We start from the raw sequence: 23,646 nt of genomic DNA on the forward strand, positions 1-23,646 counted from the left end.
ACCACAACTACTGAGTCTGCACTCTAGAGCTCACGTGCCAAAACTACTAAAGCCCTCACGCATAGAGCCCATGCTCCGCAAAAAAAGAAGCCACCGCAATGAGAAGGCCGTGCACTGCAATGAAGAGTAGCCCCCGCTCGCCACAACTGGAGAAGGCCCGTGCAGCAATGAAGACCCAACTCAGACAAAAATAAATAAATAAAATAAATATATTTTTTTAAATGCACTAGAAGGAATGAATAGCAGAATAATTGATGCAGAAGAATGGATAAATGACCTGGAAGACAGAATAGTAAATTCAGTGCCTAGGAACAGAATAAAGAAAAAAGAATGAAAAGAAATGAAGACAGTCTAAGAGACCTCTGGGACAACATTAAATGCACCAACATTTGCATTATAGGGGTACCAGAAGGAGAAGAGAGAGAGAAAGGACCTGAGAAAATATTTGAAGAGATTATAGTTGAAAACTTCCCTAATATGGTAAAGGAAATAAACACCCAATTCCAGGAAGTGCAGAGAGTCCCAGGCAGGATAAACCCAGGAGAAACATGCTGAGACACATAGTAATCAAACTGACCAAAATGAAAGACAAAGAAAAATTATTAAAAACAAAAAGGGAAAAACAACAAATAACATACAAGGGAACTCCCATGAGGTTAAAACCTGATATCTCAGCAGAAACCCTACAAGCCAGAAGGGAGTGGCATGATATATTTAAAGTGATGAAAGGGAAGAACCTACAACCAAGATTACTATACCCAGCAAGGATCTCATTCAGATTCAACAGAGAAATCAAAAGCTTTACAGACAAGCAAAAGCTAAGGGAATTCAGCACCACCAAACCACCTCTATAACAAATGTTTAAGGAACTTCTCTAAGTGGGAAACACAAGAGAAGCAAAGGACCTACAAAAACAAACCCAAAACAACTAAGAAAATGGTAATAGGAACATACATATCAATAACTTAAATGTGAATGGATTAAATGTTCCAACCAAAAGACACAGGCTCGCTGAATGGATACAAAAAAAAAGACCCGTATATATATGCTCTCTACGAGACCCCCTTCAGACCTAGGGACACATACAGACTGAAAGTGAGGGAATGGAAAAAGAAATTCCATGCAAATGGAAATCAAAAGAAAGGTGGAGTAGCAATACTCATATCAGATAAAATAGACTTTAAAATAAAGAACGTTACAAGAGACAAAGAAGGACACTACATAATGATCAAGGGAACAATCAAAGAAGACATAGCAATTATAAATATATATGCACCCAACACAGGAGCACCTCAATACATAAGGCAAATGCTAATAGCTATAAAGAGGAAATTGACAGTAACACGATAATAGTGGGGGATTTTAACACCTCACTTACACCAATGGACAGATCATCCAGACAGACAATTAATAAGGAAACACAAGCTTTAAATGACACAACAGACCAGATAGATTGAATTGATATTTATAGGACATTCCATCCAAAAATGGCAGATTACGCTTTCTTCTCAAGTGCACATGGATCATTCCCCAAGATAGATCACATCTTGGGTCACATATCAAGCCTTGATAAATCTAAGAAAACTGAAATCATATCAAGCATCTTTTCTGACCACAATACTATGAAATTAGAAATCAATTGCAGGGGAAAAAATGTAAAAAACACAAACACGTGGAGGTTAAACAATACGTTACTAAATAACCAAGAGATCACTGAAGAAATCAAAGAGGAAATCAAAATACCTAGAGACAAATGACAATGAAAACATGACCATCTAAAACCTATGGGATGCAGCAAAAGCAGTTCTAAGAGGGAAGTAAAAAGCAGTTCTAAGAGGGAAGAAACAAGAAAAATCTCAAATAAGCAATGTAACCTTACACCTAAAGGAACTAGAGAAAGAAGAACAAACCAACCCAAAGTAAGTTGAATGAAAGAAATCATAAAGATAAGAGAAGAAATAAATGAAATAGAAACAAAGAAAACAATAGCAAAGATCAACAAAACTAAAAACTGGGTATTTGAGAAGATAAACAAAATTGATAAACCTTTAGCCAGACTCATCAAGAAAAAGAGGCAGAGGACTCAAATCAATAAAATTAGAAATGAAAAAAGAGAAGTTACAACAGACACCGCAGAAATACAAAGCATCCTAAGCATCTACTACAAGCAATTCTATGCCAATAAAATGGACAACCTGGAAAAAATGGACAAATTCTTAGAAAGATATAACCCTCCAAGACTGAACCAGGAAGAAATAGAAAATATGAACAGACCAATCACAAGTAATGAAATTGAAACTGTGATTAAAAATCTTCCAACAAAAAGAAGTCCAGGACCAGATGGCTTCCCAGGTGAATTCTATCGAACATTTAGAAAAGAGCTAACACCCATCCTTCTCAAAGTCTTCCAAAAAATTGCTGAGGAAGGAACACTCCCAAACTCATTCTACGAGGCCACCATCACTCTGATACCAAAACCAGACAAAGATACTACAAAAAAAGAAAATTACAGACCAATATCACTGATGAATATACATGCAAAAATCCTGAACAAAACACTAGCAAACAGAATCCAACAACACATTAAAAGGATCATACACCATGATCAAGTGGGGTTTATCCCAGGGATGCAAGGATTCTTCAGTATATGCAAATCAATCTATGTGATAAACCATCTTAACAAATTAAAGGAGAAAAACAATATGATCATTTCAATAGATGCAGAAAAAGCTTTTGACAAAATTCAACACCCATTTATAATAAAACCCCCCTGAAAATAGGCATAGAGGGACCTTACCTCAACATAATAAAGGCCATATATGACAAACCCACAGCCAACATCATTCTCAATGGTGAAAATCTGAAGAAACCATTTCCTTTAAGATCAGGAACAGGACAAGGTTGTCCACTCTCACCAGTATTCTTCAAAATAGTTTTGGAAGTTTTAGCCACAGCAATCAGATAACAAAAATAAATAAAAGGAATCCAAATCGGAAAAGATGATTTAAATCTGCCACTGTTTGCAGATGACATGATACTATACATAGAGAATCCTAAAGATGCTACCAGAAAACTACTAGAGCAAATCAATGTATTTGGTAAGTAGCAGGATACAAAATTAATGCACAGAAACCTCTTGCATTCCTATACACTAATGATGAAAAATCTGAAAGAGAAGTTCAGGAAACACTCCCATTTACCACTACAAGAAAAAGAATAAAATACCTAGGAATAAACCTACCTATGGAGAAAAAAGACCTGTATACAGAAAACTATGACACTGATGAAAGAAATTAAAGATGCTACAAATGGATGGAGAGATATACTGTGTTCTTGGACTGGAAAAATCAACATTGTGAAAATGACTATACTACCCAAAGCAATCTACAGATTCAATGCAATCCCTATCAAACTACCAATGGCATTGTTCACAGAACTGGAACAAAAAATTTCACAATTTGTATGGAAACACAGAAGACCTCAAATAGCCAAAGCAATCTTGAGACAGAAAAATGGAGCTGGAGAAATCAGGCTCCCTGACTTCAGATTATACTACAAAGCTACAGTAAACAAGACAGTATGGTACTGGCACAAAAAGAGAAATATAGATCAGTGGAACACGATAGAAAGCCCAGAGATAAACCCACACACATAAGGTCACCTTACCTTTGATAAAGCAGGCAAGAGTATACAATGGAGGAAAGACAGTCTCTTCAATAAGTGGTGCTGGGAAAACGGGACAGCTACATGTAAAAGAATGAAACTAGAACACTCCCTAACACCATACACAAAAATAAACTCCAAATGGATTAAAGACCTAAATGTAAGGCCAGACACTATCAAACTTTTAGAGGAAAACATAGGCAGAGCACTCTATGACATAAATCATAGCAAGATCCTTTTAGACCACCTCCTAGAGAAATGGAAATAAAAACAAAAATAAACAAATGGGACCTCATGAAACTTCAAAGCTTTTGCACAGCAAAGGAAACCATAAACAAGATGAAAAGACAACCCTCAGAATGGGAGAAAATATTTGCAAATGAAGCAAATTACAGAGGATTAATCTCCAAAATTTACAAGCAGCTCATGCAGCTCAATATCAAAAAAACAAACAACCCAATACAAAAATGGGCAGAAGACCTAAATAGACATTTCTCCAAAGAAGATATACAGATTGCCAACAAACACATGAAAGAACGCTCAACATCACTAATCATTAGAGAAATGCAAATCAAAACTACAATGAGGTATCACCTCACACCAGTCAGAATGGCCATCATCAAAAATTCGACAAACAATAAATGCTGAAGAGGGTGTGGAGAAAAGGGAACCCTCTTGCACTCTTGGTAGGAATGTAAATTGATACAGCCACTATTGAGAATAGTATGGAGGTTCCTTAAAAAACTCAAAATAGAACTACCATACGACCCAGCAATCCCACTACTGGGCATATACCCTGAGAAAACCATAATTCAAAAAGAGTCATGTACCAAAATGTTCACTGCAGCTCAATTTACAATAGCCATCGACATGGAAGCAACCTAAGTGTCTATCAACAGATGAATGGGTAAAGAAGATGTGGCACATATATACAATGGAATATTACTCAGCCATAAAAAGAAATGAAACTGAGTTATTTGTAGTGAGGTGGATGGACCTAGAGTCTGTCATACAGAGTGATTAAGTCAGAAAGAGAAAAACAAATACCATATGCTAAAACATATATATGGAATCTAGGGGGGAAAAAAGGTTCTGAAGAACCTAGGGGCAGGACAGGAATAAAGATGCAGACGTAGAGAATGGACTTGAAGACTCGGGGAGGGGGAAGGGTAAGCAGGGATGAAGTGAGAGAGTGGCATGGACTTATATATACTACCAAATGTAAAACAGATAGCTAGTGGGAAGCAGCCGCATAGCACAGGGAGATCAGCTCCTCTGTACTTTGTGACCACCTAGAGGGGTGGGATAGGGAGGGTGGGAGGGAGACACAAGAGGGAAGAGATATGGGAATATATGCATATATATAGCTGATTCACTTTGTTATAAAGCAGAAACTAACACACCATTGTAAAGCAATTATACTCCAATAACGATGTTTAAAAAAAGGATCATACACCATGATCAAGTGGGATTTATCCCAGGGATGCAAGGATTCTTCAACATACACAAATCAATGAATGTGATACACCATATTAACAAATTGAAGAATAAAAACCATATATGATCGGGCTTCCCTGGTGGCACAGTGGTTGAGAGTCCGCCTGCCGATGCAGGGGACACGGGTTCATGCCCCGGTCCGGGAAGATCCCACGTGCCGCAGAGCGGCTGGGCGCGTGAGCCATTGTTGCTAGGCCTGCGCATCCGGAGCCTGTGCTCCGCAACAGGAGAGGCCACAACAGTGAGAGGCCCGCGTACCGAAAAAAAAAAAAAAAAAAGACCGAAGGCTTAAATGTTAACAATAAACTATAACTAAATCCCTAACTAGGCTGATTAAGAAAAAAGAGAGAAAATTTAAATTATTGATATTTGGAATGAAAAAGGAGTTATCCCTATAGATTCCACCGACATTAAAAGATAATAAATAAATATTATGAGCAACTTTATGGCAATAAATTTAACAACTTTAGAAAATGGAAAAATTCCTTGAAAAATACAATTTACCAAAATTGACACAAAATTAACACAAATCTGAATATTCCTATATCTATTTTAAAAATTAAAACTGTTTTCAAAATCCTTCCCATGAAGCTCCAGGTCAATGGTTTCACTAGCAAACGTTTCTCTAAAATATTTAAGAAAGAGATAATAACAATTTTATACAAAACTCTTTTGGAAAATAGAGATAAAATTTCCCATTTGTTTCATAAGGCCAACATAATCCTGATAGCAAAATCTGACAAAGATATTACAAGAAAAGAAAATTAAGACCAACATTGCTTCTGAACATAATCTCAAAAATCTTCAATAAAATATTAACATACTATTAATATTAACATACAAAGCCTAATCTCCCTAGTCCTGTTTCTAGGACTAGAAATCAGTAAGAAAAAGACCATAAATTCAATTAAAACAATAGACAAGAAGACCAAATAGCTCACAGGCAAAGAAATACAAAATATTCTTAAATATATTAATTTAGGCTTAACATTTTATGTAATAAGAAAAATGAAATTCTTCTAGCAGATTAACAAACACCCAAGTTTGATGATATTCTGTTGTCAAGGTTGGTGAGAGTACATACTGGTAAAACCCATACAGAAGGTAATTCAACTGTAATATTTTAACCTGGAATTTACTCTTTGGCAATTTACCTTACAGTCACACCTTCACACACAGAAATTTTACACCAATATATAATATTTATAGGTGTAAAAAAGAATGAAAACACTCTATATACAATAAGAAAAGGTCTCCAAGATAAATTAAAACAAAGGGGGGAAATAATATAAACGGTATGCTATTTTTTTTCAGTATTCTATTTTTATGTAAAAAGATGGAAGGATTAGAATATACATTCACATTGTTATACATGTAAAAATACCCTGAAGTATACAATAGAAACTAGTAACATTGATAACCTAATAACAGGTGAGAAACACAGCAAGGAGACCGTTCAGGTATATCTTTTTATATTTTTAAACCATGCAAATTTATTAAATATTGAAAAAAATTTTAAGTAGTTACTTTAAAAAAATTTTCAGGCAGCTCATAGTATATCTGAGAGTGCTAGACACAGACAGGAACAATGTTGAAAAGCAGAGTTTGCACTCTGAGCATGCCGACAGTGGAAACTTGGCACTACCACTAGAACCACTGCCAGTACTGCCTTGGGAACGTAGATGTATTATTTACTGTCACAAAAACTGTTATTATCCTCTATTTATAAATGAGGTGACTGAGGCATGAGAAGTTAAATATCTTGCACAAGTGGCATATTGCCATTACCAAGCGCAGAATTGTGATATAAACCTAGGTAGTGTGACTCCAAACCTTTCTCAGCTAATTGGTACCCTGGGTTGCTGCCCATAGTATAGGCTAACTTGTTTAGTCTAGTAATTTTTTACCCTCTTCCAATCATTGTAACTGGTCATTACAGTCTTCTATTTGTTAAGTATTGTTCTATGAAGGGATTGATTTCGATGACATCATCAGGAAAGAATGAAGCATGTATTAATAGGTCAAGTTTTCTGGATTCAGCTTTGGTTTTGCTTTCCAGTTTTTCCATTTCTCTTCACTAGCACTTGATGCAAACAACTCTACCAGGGCTTTTAAAAATGTCATTAAATGTGTTTATACCTTAATAACTTTTATCTGCTCCATTACTGCAGTGCACATAGTAATAGTAGGATTCTCTTTTGGTTCTTCTTCAAGTTTCTCTTCTCCCAGAGATCGTCTTTTTGCTGCCTTTCTTTTTTCTTGTAATTCCTTCCTTTGCTTTGTTTGGAAAAATTTCAGAGTCTTAAAAATTTCTCGGGAAAATTCATCTACATCAGCTTCCATGCTTTCCCCATTAAGGTCCAAAAGCCCTCCATCCATCCACCTGAATTGAAAGAAAAAGTAATATTAAACTCAGAAGGGCTTCCCTCGTGGCACAGTGGTTAGGAATCTGCCTGCCAATGCAGGGGACACGGGTTTGACCCCTGGTCCAGGAAGATCCCACATGCCGTGGAGCAAATAAGCCTCTGCGCCACAACTACTGAGTCTGTGCTCTAGAGCCCGCAAGCCACAATTACTGAGTCTGTGCTCTAGAGCCCACGAGCCACAACTACTGAAGCCTGTGCGCCTAGAGCCCGTGCCCCACAACAAGAGAAGCTGCTGCAACGAGAAGCCCGCACATCACAACGAAGAGTAGCCCCCGTTCGCCGCAACTAGAAAAAGCCTGCATGCAGCAATGAATAAGCAACACAGTCAAAAATAAACAAATAAATTTATTAAAGAAAAAAGACTAAGGAAGAATGATTAAAAACAGAATTAAGTGAAAAAAATAGGATATTTTAATTTAAAAAATATTAAACTCAGAGACTTCTGGTGTGTGAAAAGGCCTTACAGATTCTTTAGGCTAGGCCCTTCATTTTATAGTAGAAATAACTGAGAACAAGAGCAATTAACAGTTTTTCTCAGTCACACAGATAGAATGATGACAGACAATACTAAAACCACAATTTCAGCTATGCTGCATGTGCAAAAATATGAATCAGACTGTAAACGGACAACTAACAGTATCCAGATGAAATGCTGATTTGACTCCATACTTCTAATTCTTAGTGTCAAATGAATGAGTCAAATGAATTAATTGCATTAAAAAATGAATCAACTCTGGAAAACCCAGGTGAGACTTTAGATATTATATTAGTAAGGCTAGGTGGCGCCTTAGCAATATTTGATGCTTCTATATAATATTTGGTTTCTCTTTCAAATGGACAGATAAATCCTACTTTTAAACACCTAGCCAACAACAACAATCAATGTACATTTTATAAATCTTTGTATAACTTTACTTAATTTTTTATTACCAGAAATTACCGTTTTTCTGTTCGTTGCCACTTCAAAACTAAATTAAAAAACTTCTGATAGGGCTCAATGTTAACTTTTAATTTATCCAGTTCAGGATATTTTGTCAGTTCCCATCTGAAAAGTTCCTCTTCTTTATTAATAAATTGAACTGCTTCTTCAGATTCCTGAATACGTTTTTGTAGTTGTCTTACATCTGTCACATACTGAAAGCAAATAATTTTTTATTTCAAGAAATACCCAAGAAATGTTATAAAAATAAAATTATATAATACTGCATAGGCTATGTCCTTGCATTTATATAGCAACTTTAAACATCAACTTCACAACATCACCATGACACAGAGCAAAAGGTATGGTTATGTCTATCTTACAAATAGAAAACTAAATCACAAAAAAAGATTACATAATTAGCAGCAGTCCCAGGCCTAAGAGTCAGGCCTCTGTTTGCCTTAGTAAGCACAGGTTTTTCTATATTATAGAAACATGTCCTGTATTAATCTACCAGGCTGCCATAGCTACTGTCTATATTTATCAGACCTGCTGCATGCGGTCCAGTTCTGCAAATTCTGCAAACTCTTCCATGCGGCGTGATTCCTTTTCTATTTCCAAAATCAGTTTCTCTCTCTTTTCTATTAGCTCACTTTCTTTTTTATGTTTAGCATTCTCAAGGAGCTTTAAAAGAAAATTATTCATGTTAACTATTTTGTTACAAAGCAAAGAATTATCAAATCAGAAATCCGAATGCTTTATACAGTAACAAAAAACATCAGCGAAGTAAAAATAAAACATTGTACAAAAATAAAACATTGACTGATATAAAAATGAAAAGAATAATAAACCACAAAACCACACAGAAAAACTTTCCTATATCTCTGAAGTGACTGTAACAATTCTTATTTATTAAATAGATACTTTAACTATTTAACAGATTCTGGGAAAATAGTAAAAGCTACCATATATTGAGCACTTGTTATGTCAAGATTGATTAAACACTCTACCTATATTACCACAAGTATTAGTATCCTCATTTCAGAGGTAAAGAAATTTAAGCATATAGAGGTTAAGAGGCATGTCCAATGTCACAAAATCATAAAAGTCAAAATCTGGATTAGAACTCTGGCTTATCTAACTGAAGTCCATGCTTTTCATTACTACTATACCATCTCACTTCCCAGTTTAGGAGAAACTAGTTTACATTAGGACTTTTTCAAAATCTGAACTATATTCAGTCTTATATAAAATCCTGAATCTGCTACTTCTTCCTGGGAAAGTTACTTAACTTCTCTGAAACTCATTTTTCTCATCTATGAAATGGGGAAAATAGGAGCACCTGGGATTTTTGTGAGTATTAAATGATTTAATAGCACAGAGCTTACAATTATTATTATTAATTTGTAAATAGTTCTGACTTTTTTAATGTCAGTCCCACTTTTTTTTGTTTTTTTTTTTTGTGGTACGCGGGCCTCTCACTGTTGTGGCCTCTCTCGTTGCGGAGCACAGGCTCCGGACGCGCAGGCCCAGCGGCCCTGGCTCACGGGCCCAGCCGCACCGCGGCATGTGGGATCTTCCCGGACTGGGGCACAAACTCGTGTCCCCTGCATCGGCAGGCGGACTCTCAACCACTGTGCCACCAGGGAAGCCCTGTCAGTCCCACTCTTTACAACTTTGTGGGTTAAGCCTAAGCCTGCAGGGCCATAAATGTGGCTAACCCCAAAATCATACGGACACATGAAGATACTTTTTAAAGGTAGATGGCATGTATGTATGAAAATTAAACGAACATTGTGCTTAAAATATCATAATACAAAACTACATATTGAAAAATATATTCACCTCATCATTTTCATCAAAGATGGGATTAATTTTCCAAGGCCACATAAGGACAGCTGAATTTAAAGCTAAGTCTTCTGGAGGAAATAGAAATACATCTAAAAAGTAACTCATCCGGCGTTTGGATTCCTACAGAAGAAACTCCAGGTGTATTAAACCATATACAAAATCTAAAGCATTATGAAAAAGAGAACCAATAACAATTTCTAATACTCTCTCAAATTTCAATCTGACTCACATTGTTAACTGATATTTCATATTACCCAAACCATATGGGTATTTCAATAACTGTAGGGTTATTTATTTGGCTTCATACCACACAATTGCAGATTTTTATACCAGAAATAAAGCTTTTTAAAAGTTTTCACTTGCAGTTGACTTAACAGAAAGGTACTCTTGAGTCTCCATGTAGATGACTGAAAATGATGATGAAATATGCAGCTTTTGTTCAGCAACCCTTTAAATTTTTTTCTTTTAAAAGATTTTACATTTTTTATTCTTATGTATTTAATTTTGAATCTTTGTTGACAAAGATTTTAGCATCTTTTATTTTGTTTTGCATCTTCAGTGACAGTACTACTTTTTTTGCCTACCATTAGCATACAGCAATTGTCTAGAAAGAGTTTAGGGGTGAATGGCAAAACCAAACCAAAACAAAACAAAAACCTTTAAAACCAACAGATTTACCTGAATAGAGAAGTTGAATATCTTTACCCTCTATAGCTTACATATTTGCTGTATATGTATATAATATATATAATATGCAGAATGCATCATATATGTATTATGTTGCATGTAGAAATTAACCTAATAAAATCTGATTCATGTAATCAATTATATTAATAGATTAAAGGAGAAAAAGCATAAGGTCACCCCAATAGATGCAAAAAAAAAAAAGATAAAATTCAACATGCATTCACAGTAATGTTTTTCACTTAATTTTTATTGGAGTATAGTTGATTTATAATATTTTGTTAGTTTCTGCTGTACAGCAAAGTGAATCAGTTATACATATACATATATCCACTCTTGTTTAGATCCCATTCCCATATAGGTCATTACAGAGTACTGAGTAGAGTTCCCTGTGCTATACAGTAGGTTCTTACTAGTTATCTATTTTATATACAGTAGTGTGCATATGTCAATCCCAATCTCCCAATGCATCCTCCCCACCCTCCCATAGAAGAGAATTTACTAATCTCATAAGGGAACCTATAAAAAACCTATAGCAAATTTCATACTTAATAGTGAAATCTTGAAGCCTTTCCCTTTGAGATTGGGATCAAGATGACTTCTATTCAACATTACTAAAGATCCTAACCAGTCCATAATAGCAAAGAAAATAAAGTTTTAGAAATGTGTAATGTTTGATAAGGACAAAACCAAAACTGTCATTAACTACTAGTTATAAAATAGTATATGTAGACATTCCAAAAGAATCTTCAGATAAACTGTTAAAATTAAAAAGAGAAAAAAATATATAAATTTTAAAGTTAGGATATTTAAATAAAAATTTTTTAATTAAGAAAAAATTTAGTGATAGCTATTACTTTGCATATAAAAATAAATTTTATATTATATTATAGTCAAAGTATAAAATAAATATACATAAGTTCATATAAATAAATCATTGAATAAATTAAAAAGCAGCGGAGAAGAAACAAGTCTCCTATGCAGAATAATTCCAAATAAATAATGTAGCTACCCTACTGTAAAGGAGGAAAGCACAACTCCCAGTTCTTAAGTGTGGATGCATACAGTGACTTCCTTCCAAAGGAGACAGTATGGAAAGGGGGAGAAAAGAGTGGAGAGACATGATAAACACTACTTCTGCCGGTGATCAAGCTCAACATCAAATGCCATGTTGATAATATGTATCCTTGAAATGACGTGATGAAAATGGCACTTTTCCTTTGTGATTCTCCTCCAAAAAACCGACTACCCCGTTCTAATCATGAGAAAAATAGCAGACAAATTCCTACTTCTCAAAACTATCAAGAACATCAAAAGCAAGGAAAACCTAAGAAACTCTCAGAGCCAAGAGGAGCCTAAGGATACATGACAACTAGATACAATGTGGTATCTCAGATGAGTTCCTGAGATAGAAAAAGGGCTTTCAGTAAAAACTAAGGAAATCTGAATAAACTATGGACTTTAGTTAATAATATATCAGTATTGGTTTAATAATTATAACAAATGTACCATATTAGTGTAAGATGTTAATAATGAGAAAATTGACTGTGTGAGGATGTGTGTGTAATATGGGAACTCTCTGTACTATCTACTAGGTTTTTTTTGTAAATCTAAAACTATTTTTTTAAAGTCTATTAATATAAGTTAATTGTATTTTTGTATTCAAGTAACTAAGATAAGATGAAAAATTTAAGATATAATTTAATATAACATTAAAAGATATCAAGTACCTGAAAATATAACTAACAAAAGATGTGCACAACCTCTACAGAGAAAATTATAAAATATTAAGAGATGTTAAAGAAGAGGTAAATGAATAAATGATATATCATGAACTGGAAGACTCCACAGTGTATGTACTGATTCTCTCCATCTATTTAATGCATTTCTAATCAAAATTCCAACAGATTTTTGCAGAATGTGAAAAACTGATTCTAAAATTTATATTGGAAAGATGCTAATTCTCTACGTTTATTATCAATTTTATGCAATCTCAATGAAAATCCCAAAACGTTATTTTATGGGTTGTGATCATCTAATTCTAAAATTTATATGAAATACTAATAGCCAAGAACAAACAAGAAACTTGATGAAGAATAGAGTGGGAGGACATGCTCTACCGGGAATCAAGAATTATTATTGCTATTACAATTAAGCTGTTGTAATTAAGTCAGTGTGGTATTGATACAAGGATAGACAAAAGGCCAATAAAACAGAATAGAATGTCTTAAAACAGATCTGCACATATAGGGACACTTGATATATAATAGAGATGGCACTGCAGAGCAGTGGGGAAAGTATAGTCTCTTTAATAAATATGTAACTGCTCATGCATATGAAAAAGTAATTAAATAGGACCTCACATCATTCACAGAAATAAAATCCAGGAAGACTGAAAATCTAAACCTGAAAGGCAAAACTAAACAGCTTCCAGAAAAGGACACAAGAAAAAAATCTTGATGACCCTGGGTAGAAAAGGATTTCTTAAACAAGATACAGAAAGCACTAGCTATAAAAAGAAAAAAAAAAATTTTGCTCCACTTGACTACATTAAAATTAAGAACTTCCATTCATCAAAACACCATTAAAAACTGAAATAAATACAGAGTGAAATACATTAAAATTAAGAACTTCCATTCATCAAAACACCATTAAAAACTGAAATAAATACAGAGTGAAATACATTAAAATTAAGAACTTCCATTCATCAAAACACCATTAAAAACTGAAATAAATAAATCAATAATATATTCAAAACTACTACACTGAACTATACACTTAAAAATGGTTAAGATGGGGCTTCTCTGGTGGCGCAGTGGTTGAGAGTCCGCCTGCCAATGCAGGGGACACGGGTTCGTGCCCCGGTCTGGGAAGATCCCACATGCCGCGGAGTGGCTGGGCTCGTGAGCCATGGTCGGTGAGCCTGCGCGTCCGGAGCCTGTGCTCCGCAGCAGGAGAGGCCACAACAGTGAGAGGCCCGTGTAACCACCCCCCAAAAAAAAGGTAAAGATGGTAAACTTTATGTTATGTATATATTATCACAATTTTTTTAAAAACTACTATAAATCAATTAGAAAAGGACACACAACCCAAAAGAAAAATAGGTAAAAGACATGTACTGGAGTGAAATACTACACAGCCATAAAAAAGAATGAAATTTTCCCATTTGTAACAATATGGATGGACTTGGAGGGTATTATGCTAAGTGAAATAGAGAGAAAGAAAGCCAGATAGAGAAAGAAAAATACTGAATGATATCACTTATATGTGGAATCTAAAAAATACAACAAACCAGTGAATATAACAAAAAAAGGAACAGATTCACAGATTTAGAGAACAAACCAGTGGTTACCAATGGGGAGGGGGAAGGGGGAGAGGCATTATAGGGCTATGGGATTAAGAGGTACAAACTATTATGCATAAAATAAGCCACAAGGATACATTGTACAACACAGGAAATAGAGCCAATATTTTATAATAACTATAAATGGAACATAACCTTTAAAAATTGCACATCACTATATTGTACACCTGTAACTTATATAATATTGTACATCAAGTATACTTCAATTTTAAATATAGATAAATAAATAAAAATTTAAAAATAAAATTTTCTTTTAATTAAAAAAAAATACTAGTATTTCACAAAAGAGGAGCTCCAAACGGTCAATAAGCATACGAAAAATTTTTTTTTCAGGAAAATGCAAATTAAAAATTCAGTAACCTCCACCCAACAGACTGGCAAAATTTTAAATATCTCACAATAGCAGGTATGGGTAAGGATATAAAACAACAGGACTCTTAAACACTGCTGATAGGAGTATAAAATTGGAACTACTTTAGAAAAGAGTTTTGCCTTAGCTAGTAAAGGTGAAAATAAGTATATCTTATAACACCTGGAAGAAATGCATGAATATACGCACCAGCGTACACATACAGAAATGTTCCCAGAAGCATTGCTTTTAGTAGCAAAAGTAGAAACAACTCAACTATCCAGAACAGTAAAATTAAAATAATAAATTATTCTATGGTTATATAATATGAGTACCAGACATCAATGAAAATAAATGAAAGTTAAGGAACAATGACATTACTAACATAAAGTTGACAAGACACAAAAGAATAGAAATAGTATGATTCTATTTATATAAAGATCAAAATGAAACAAAAAGTAGCTATATTGATTAGGAATGCATATTTAGATGGTAAAACTACAAAGAAGAGCAGGAAATGACTACTATAAAAGTCAGGATAGTGTTCACATCCAGAAAAAGACAGGAGATTGTAATGGGCTTCTAGAGTGTTGACAAGCTTCTATTTCTTTCCCTGGATGATAATTACTGGATGTTTACTTTATAACATTTTAAATTGTACAATTTATTTTTTATGCAATTTTTGGTGTGTATTGTATTTTAATTTTTTTTTTTTTCCTTTCAGCCATGCCGTGCGGCATGTGACATCTTAGTTCCCCGACCAGGGATCAAACCCATGCCCCCTGCGGTGGAAGCACGGCATCTTAACCACTGGATCGCCAGGGAAGTCCCTATATTTCACATTTTTAAACAAAAATTAGAGTACAATATAGGTGAATAGGTATATAACCTTGTGGTGGGGAAAGTATAAGCATATGTACTACTAAATGTAGAAACTATAAAAGAAAATATTTTTTTAAACCTTTGTTAAGGTGGAACTAAAGAAAAATAAAAAAGATTACTGTAGAAACCAAGTCGACACCTCTAGGAGGTAAAGGAAGGGAAGTAGTTATGGTCAGATAGTCATACGCAGAGGGTTTCTAGGGTGCTGGCAATATCCTATTTCTTGACCTTGGTGGTGGCAACATAGGTGTTCACTTTATAACTTTGTGTTTTTTTTATAACTTTGTTTAACTATACGTTTTATACACTTCCAATATGTTTATCATATTTCACAATGAAAAAAATATTTTAAAATATGTAAATTTAAAAATTCTTACCTTGATCCGTGAAACCAACTCATTAATTCTTACAGTCCGGGCTTTTTCTACGTAAGATATGAGCTCCATCATCTCTTCTGTTGTCTCAGGGACTTTTAATGCATGCTCTTTGATTGCTTCAAATTCACTGCAAATACTGACATAATACCCTGCTTTATTATAGTTAAAGTAATTAATGCTCTATCACACTAAATAAATTTTATTATGATTACTATAAAATAGGAACTGTGATCCTAAGAAAATTGGTTAATTCACTAATATATCTTAAAATATTTAAGCATAACTTATCTGATATAACTCAGGATACATCATACATCTATAAAATCTATAAAATTAAGGTAACATTTTCTGTGTGACATAGAGCATGCTTTGGATCAAGCAGCCCTATGTCTAAATCCTGCCTCAGCTGCTACTAGCTTTGAGAACTTATGTAAATCTCATAGGTTTAGCTTTCATATTTGTAAAATGAAGTTATTAACATTCATCTTGCAGGATTGTTGTAATACAATAATGAATAATGAATGTAAAAGAGCCTAGCACACAGTACACTCTCAATTACTGGTAACTATAACTATAATTTTTAGTATAATCCTCAGCTTAATTATTATTATTATTAGTGTCCCTTGTGAAATGTGGTAAGTAAAAAGATCAAACCTCTGTATACATTTAAAAATCTATGATTCTTTCAGAATATATATGTATGTAAGTATGAACCTAGATACCCTATAGCCATTATTCAACTAAAGGTATATTTCATAGAATTTTTTTCTTTGTACTTGGCAGTATCAGTACTGTCATGCCATTATTAGAAATATCAGAAAAAACCCTTGCAAAAACAAAGTACAAAAGAGGTAAGTGATTTTAAAAATAAATTTTAGTTCATGCAGGTATTTCATTTATATTATGTGAGTAATTATACTTATTCATTCATCTAATAAATAATTGAGTACCTACAATGTGCTAAGCAAAGTTCTAAGCACTGGAGATATAACAGCAAATAGATAAGTCCCTATCATCATAAAGCTTACATTCAAGTTGATGAGAGAGACAAGAGCACATAAATATATAACACAATGTTAAGTGGTAAAAAGTGCTATGAAGAAAAAAAAAAAGCAAAGTAAAGGGATAAAGAATGATGGAGTATAGAGAAGGGGTCAGTATTTTATATAAAGTGGCCAGGAAATATCTCTCTAGAGAGGTGATATTCAAGATGAGAGAAGGAAAAAATGAGTCATTCAAATATCAGGAAAAAAGCTTCCAAGGAAGAAAAAATAGCAAGGATTAAAGCCTGAGGTAGCAATAAGCTTCGCATAGTTTAGGAATGGCAAGCAGGGCAATGTGAATACAAAGGAGAGGACGTAACATGAAATTGTAGAGATGAGCAGGAATCAGATAATGTAGGGCTTGGCAGTTAATTCTTGATTATCAAAATTTTAGGAGGATGCATTAATGTCGATAATGCAAAAAAGACAGATGATTCTACTGTGGGTGCTTTCTTCTTACTAGAGCAGAATCTGAGTCCCTTGGGGAGTGACATTACAGCAAAAGAAAAAGAGGCTGGAATTCCCTGGCGGTCCAGTAGTTAGGACTCCGTGCTTCGACTGCGGGGGCATGGGTTCGATCCCTGGTCGGGGAACTAAGATACCACATGCCGCGTGGCATGGCCAAAAACAAAAAAAAAAAGAAAGAAAAGAAAAGGAGGCAAACAAGATTACTGAGGGCAAGGTGGCCCAAGCAGATACTAAACCAAACTATGAAGAAAATTGTTCTTTAATAATTATTAATTTATTTAATAAATTGTGCTTAACATAGTGGCACATATTTCCTCCTTTTGATGTTACCTATCTCAAGTATGGAACTTAAACCGGAAAGAATCAAAGAATGAAAGAGGCAGAGGAAAATGGACTTTTCAGCTGCTCTTATGTCCTAGGTTTATAATAAGACAGTTATTTTGTTGAAAGAATTTTCCAGAAAAGTGACAGATATTACAAAAATAAATACCAAAAAAGTCATGTCAAACATAAAAATTTTTTAAATTAACTATGGTATTGTCACTGCTCTTACTCAACGGGATTGTTAGAAATGAAGAGTCTAACACTTTACCATCTTCAACATCTTTTTGTAGTATAATTTTGTACAAAGTACAGCTGACCAATACTTAACTTTCTGAGAGTCATGTATTTTTTATTCATTTAAAAATATTTATTGATGTGATAGCTCCCTTTATTGGGTGCCTATTCTATGGCAAGCATGGTGCTAGATACTTTACAAATGTTATCTGTGATCCTAACATTAGTCCTGCAAGGAAGGTATTATTTTTCATAGTTGGCACCGCAGGAAATTGAGGCTTAGAGAAATTAAGTGATTTGCCTAGAGTCACGGAACTAGTTCATGGCAGACACAGGATTCAAATCCAGGTCTCTCTGATTCCAAGGCACATAATTCTCTTACATTGCTTCTGGGAAAATAAACATAATGGCTAACATTTCTTGAGTACTATACTATGTTCCAGGCACTGTGCTAGGTGATTTATATAAATATTAGTTTTAATCCTTCTAGAAGTTGCAAACTGAAAGTCCTCTGGGGCCAGACAGGTAACAAATAAGTTAAATTATTTAGAGGATCAGTTGCTTGAGCACTGGATGAACAAACCAGAGGCCATTCTCCCTGTCAATGGGAAAGTTTCATCTCAACTCCATTTACCACTATAGGCCTAATGTGGCATGGTCTTCCCACTTTTTCAAGAAAAGTAAGAGATCTGGAGAGAGAGAGAGAGAGAGAGAGAGAGAGAGAGAGAGAGAGTGTGTGTGTGTGTGTGTGTGTGTGTGTGAAAACTCCTAATTTTGAAATGTTGATAGCAAATTCAAAATTAGTTTAAACAAAATAAAAAACAATGTGAGACAAATAAAACACATTTGCATGACACATTCAGCTAGTAGGCCACTAGTTCATGAATCCAATCTATAGCCATCCTGCCAACTAGGTATTACTGTCTCCATTTTACAGATGCAAAAAATAAACTAGGTGACACAATAAGTCAATATCGTGGTCAGGAATGATCCCAGATCTTCCCAATATCACTGAAAGTCTATGGTTTTTTCATTACCATGCAACCTGTATCCAAAAGCTGATGTACGTCAATTTCTTTTAGAAAAAAAATCCTGGGTTGCCTCAAAACTAGTCTCAAACAGTATCAAACGAAAAGAAACCAAACCAACAAGACTATAACGAAACCCTCTTAGGAAGTAGCTATGGAGAAAAACTTGCAAGTACTTATATTTTAATCTTTTATTTTTAAACAAGAATTGTTACTAGCAAACTATTTCTTTTAGCCCCATAATTCTGAGTTTGGCAACTAATTCTACTTACCTTTCATTTTCTTTCCTATGTTTTGAAGCTATGTCATTTAGTAATATGTTTGCAAACGCTTTTGCTTTGTTTGTTAGGCCTGTCTTCAAATCTTCACAATCCAAACGGACCATAGGAAAATGAGCCCACTGAGGCAAAAGCATTATTTCTGAAGCAAGACTGAAAAATTTTCCTACAAACTTAAAAACAAGGATTTAAAACAAAAATGCTTAGAATTTTTAAATTCAGCTGTGATTTTATAGTACAGTATTATGGTGAAATTCTTAATTATATGATATAAATATAAATTCATTTCTTTTTGCTAAGTGACTAATATTTTTCCCATTATCGCACAAATCTTTTTTCACCTGTCCTTTCATTAAAGAATTGACAAATCTACCAGTAAATATCCAATACGATGACATTTATAGTATCAATATCTGGACATGACACAAGGTGAAATTTCCCTCAGTAACTATTAAAAAAATTATCATCAAAGCCAACTCATCTCTTGGTTTAAAAACAAACCTGTATCATGTGACAATTTGTGTAGCTGACTAATATCAATACTTGCTTGTGCCATTACTGATGCCTCACTGAAAATTCTAATTCAATCTTCAGGAAAATAAATAAAAGAAATTTTTTGGTTTGGGTCAAAATAATCCAGGAGAGAAACATTGTACCCTGCTGTTACTAACATTCCAAGATATTGGAATTTATACAAATTCCTAATACCCAGACACTGGGATAATTTTTTAAAATTGAGCAAAGTAGTATGGAATAAAACCTGGCAAGCTATGTTGTGATAAGTTTTATGGAAAGTGAAACATATCTACCAACTTTGGGTAACTTTGACTTAATTTCACAATCCATTTTTTTTAATTCGTTTTTTAAAATTTTTTGGCCATGTCGCATGGCATGTGGGATCTTAGTTCCCTGACCAGGGATTGAACCCACACGCCCTGCACTGGAAGCAGGAGTCTTAACCACTGGACCATCAGGGAAGTCCCTCACAATCCATCTTTAATGTTGCCTCTACCTTCCTCCTCACCTCATCTCCACCCTCCACCAAAAGGCCTCACATTCCTTTTATTCTTCCTTAAGGAGACTTTTTCTTCATTTCCCTCTCTCTCAAATCTGCCCTATTTTTATAGTCTCCAGTATTTAGTGGATTGGGCTTAAAATTTTCAATGTTTAAAGGAAATGAGGATATTAATTAGTTAGTTTAAAGACCATACTCAGTAGTCTTGGGTTTTTGTTAAAAATATACCAAATAGAGAGTTGATAGAGCTGATGGCACCTGAGAAGGGAGAAAAGATGTTTTCTCATTCTCAAAGGCCATCATCCAGTTTTTCAGGGATGTAATTAACAGATATGGAAAATAAAATGGGCTGAATCAAAGAAAACATGGCAACTGGAAACAACACAAATGTCCATTTACAGTAGAATTGATGGCATATTCATATATTGGAGTGCTATGTTATAATAAACTAGGACTATATGCAAAATATGGATGAATTTCATAATGATGAAAGAATAAAAACACAAAAAATACATGTAATATGATATCTTTCATATAAACTTACCATGGGCAAAACTAAACTATATTATTTAAGAATGCATACATAGGTGGTAACTATAAAGAGCAGCAAGAAATGTCAGGATAATAGTTTCCAATAAAGAAGGGGGAAGTTTATGGTTGGAAAGAGGCACATGGGTGGCTTCTGGAATACTGCAAAATTCTAACTCTTAATCTAGGTAGTTATTAAGTTATAATTACCTATAAATCTGTACATATCTGCTTTACATGATTTTTGTATTATATTACACTTTTTAATGGAATATTTTAAACGTACAAAAGTAGGTAAAATGTACCCATTTTCCAGCTTCAACCATTATGAACTCATGGCCAATCTTGTTTTCTCTATACCTCTAACCATTCCCCTTCTGTTTTATTTTTACAAAAATCCCAAGCATCATATCATTTTCTCTACATATATGTGTAGTTCATAATTTTTTATTTCTCCCAAATAGGCATACTATTCACAACTATAGTATGTCATAATTGACAAAAAGTCCAGGGGTAGATCACTAAACCTAAAAGTAAATTTTTATATAGTTATGTAAACCATCCAGAAATTATGAAATTCTATAAAATTTCACAGCAAAATACTAGGCCTAAGAAGAGAGTCACTGTGAAACCCAATGAAACATGTTCCCAGCCCAGAGATTTAGGGTTTCCAGATGCTAAAAGTTATGGCCAGGATCAAAAAATTTAGCTGTTATCTCATAGAATATTTATTGTGCCTATTCTCTGAAGAGCATTGTATTGAGATATATGGTAAAATACAAATGAAAGAGAATATACCATCACTGATTTTATGAAAGTAATAATGCATTTATGAATCCATTATGTACTTTTATAAACACACAAAAACCAAATAAGGTATAAAGTATGCAAATTAGAAAAAACATACAATCATCTCGTAGATACAGAAAAAGCATTTAATGAGATTGGTTCAAGATGGCGAAGTAGAAGGACATGCTCTCACTCCCTCTTGCAAGAACACCAGAATCACAACTAACTGCTGAACAATCATCAATAGGAAAACACTGGAACTCACCAAAAAAGATACCCCACATCCAAAGACAAAGGAGAAGCCACAGTAAGAAGGTAGGAGGGGCGCAATCACAATAAAATCAAATCCCATAACCTCTGGGTGGGTGACTCACAAACTGGAGAACAATTATACCACAGAAGTCCACCCACTGGAATGGAGGTTCTGAGCCCCACATCAGGCTTCCCAACCTAGGGGTCTGGCAATGGGAGGAGGAATTCCTAGAGAATCAGGCTTTGAAGGCTAGTGGGATTTGATTGCAGGACTTTGACAGGACTGGGGGAAACAGAGACTCCACTCTTGGAGTGAACACACAAAGTACTGTGTGCATCAGGACCCCGGGGAAGGATCAGTGACCCCATAGGAGACTGAACAAGACCTACCTGCTAGTGTTGGAGGGTCTCCTGCAGAGGCGGGGGGTGGCTGTGTCTCACCATGAGGACAAGGACACTGGCAGCAAAAGTTCTGGGAAGCACTCCTTAGCAAGAGCCCTCCCAGAGTCTGCCATTAGCCCCACAAAAGAGCCTGGGTAGGCTCCAGTGTTGGGTCACCTCAGGCCAAACAACCAACAGGGAGGGAAGCCAGCCCCACCCATCAGCAGACAAGCAGATTAAAGTTTTACTGAGCTCTGTCCACCAGACCAACAGCCAGCTCTACCCACCACCAGTCCCTCCCATCAGAAAACTTGCACAAGCCTCTTAGACAGCCTCATCCACCAGAAGGCAGACAGCAGAAGCAAGAAGAACTACAATCCTGCAGGCTGTGGAACAGAAGCCACATTCACAGAAAGATAGACAAGATGAAAAGGCAGAGGGCTATGTACCAGATGAAGGAACAAGATAAAAGCCCAGAAAAACAACTAAATGAAGTGGAGATAGGCAACCTTCCAGAAAAAGAATTCAGAATAATGATAGTGAAGAGGATCCAGGACCTCGGAAAAAGAATGGAGGCAAAGATCGAGAAGATGCAAGAAATGTTTAACAAAGATCTAGAAAAATTAAAGAATAAGCAAACAGGGATAAACAATACAATAACTGAAATAAAAACTACACTAGAAGGAATCAATAGCAGAATAACTGAGGCAGAAGAACGGATAAGTGACCAGGAAGACAGAATGGTGGAATTCACTGCTGCGGAACAGAATAAAGAAAAAAGAATGAAAAGAAATGAAGACAGCTTAAGAGACCTCTGGGACAACAATAAACACAACAACATTCGCACTATAGGGGTCCCAGAAGAAGACAAAGGACCCCAGAAAATATTTGAAGAGGTTATAGTCAAAAACTTCCCTAACATGGGAAAGAAAATAGCCACCCAAGTCCAGCAAGGGCAGAGAGTCCCACACAGGATAAACCTAAAGAGAAACATGCCAAGACACATAGTAATCAAATTGGAAAAATTAAAGACAAAGAAAAATCATTGAAAGCAGCAAGGGAAAGATGACAAATAATATACAAGGGAACTCCCATAAGTTTAACAGCTGATTTCGCAGCAGAAATTCTACAGGCCAGAAAGGAGTGGCAGGACATATTTAAAGTGATAAAAGGGAAGAACCTACAACCAAGATTGCTGTACCCAGCAAGGATCTCATTCAGATTCAACAGAGAAATCAAAAGCTTTACAGACAAGCAAAAGCTAAGAGAATTCAGCACCACCAACAGCTCTACA

General features: G+C 34.9%; 1 protein-coding gene across 1 annotated transcript in view; it reads right to left on the reverse strand.

Annotated features, from left to right (window-relative positions):
* Window positions 1–23,646, reverse strand: part of DNAH12 (dynein axonemal heavy chain 12) — a gene marked incomplete at its 3' end in the record, with an annotated part of 229,017 nt that overhangs the window by 138,519 nt on the left and 66,852 nt on the right. The window contains exons 13-18 of the mRNA XM_079935786.1: window positions 19,382–19,560; window positions 16,013–16,148; window positions 10,351–10,476; window positions 9,055–9,189; window positions 8,527–8,720; window positions 7,300–7,543 (exon numbers count right to left, since the gene is read on the reverse strand). Of these exons, the coding sequence (XP_079791912.1) occupies window positions 7,300–7,543; window positions 8,527–8,720; window positions 9,055–9,189; window positions 10,351–10,476; window positions 16,013–16,148; window positions 19,382–19,560 (1,014 nt within the window). The remainder of the gene's footprint in view (window positions 1–7,299; window positions 7,544–8,526; window positions 8,721–9,054; window positions 9,190–10,350; window positions 10,477–16,012; window positions 16,149–19,381; window positions 19,561–23,646) is intronic.

The sequence above is a fragment of the Stenella coeruleoalba genome, assembly GCF_951394435.1.
Source record: "Stenella coeruleoalba genome assembly, chromosome: 10".
Classification (NCBI taxonomy): Eukaryota; Metazoa; Chordata; class Mammalia; order Artiodactyla; family Delphinidae; genus Stenella; species Stenella coeruleoalba.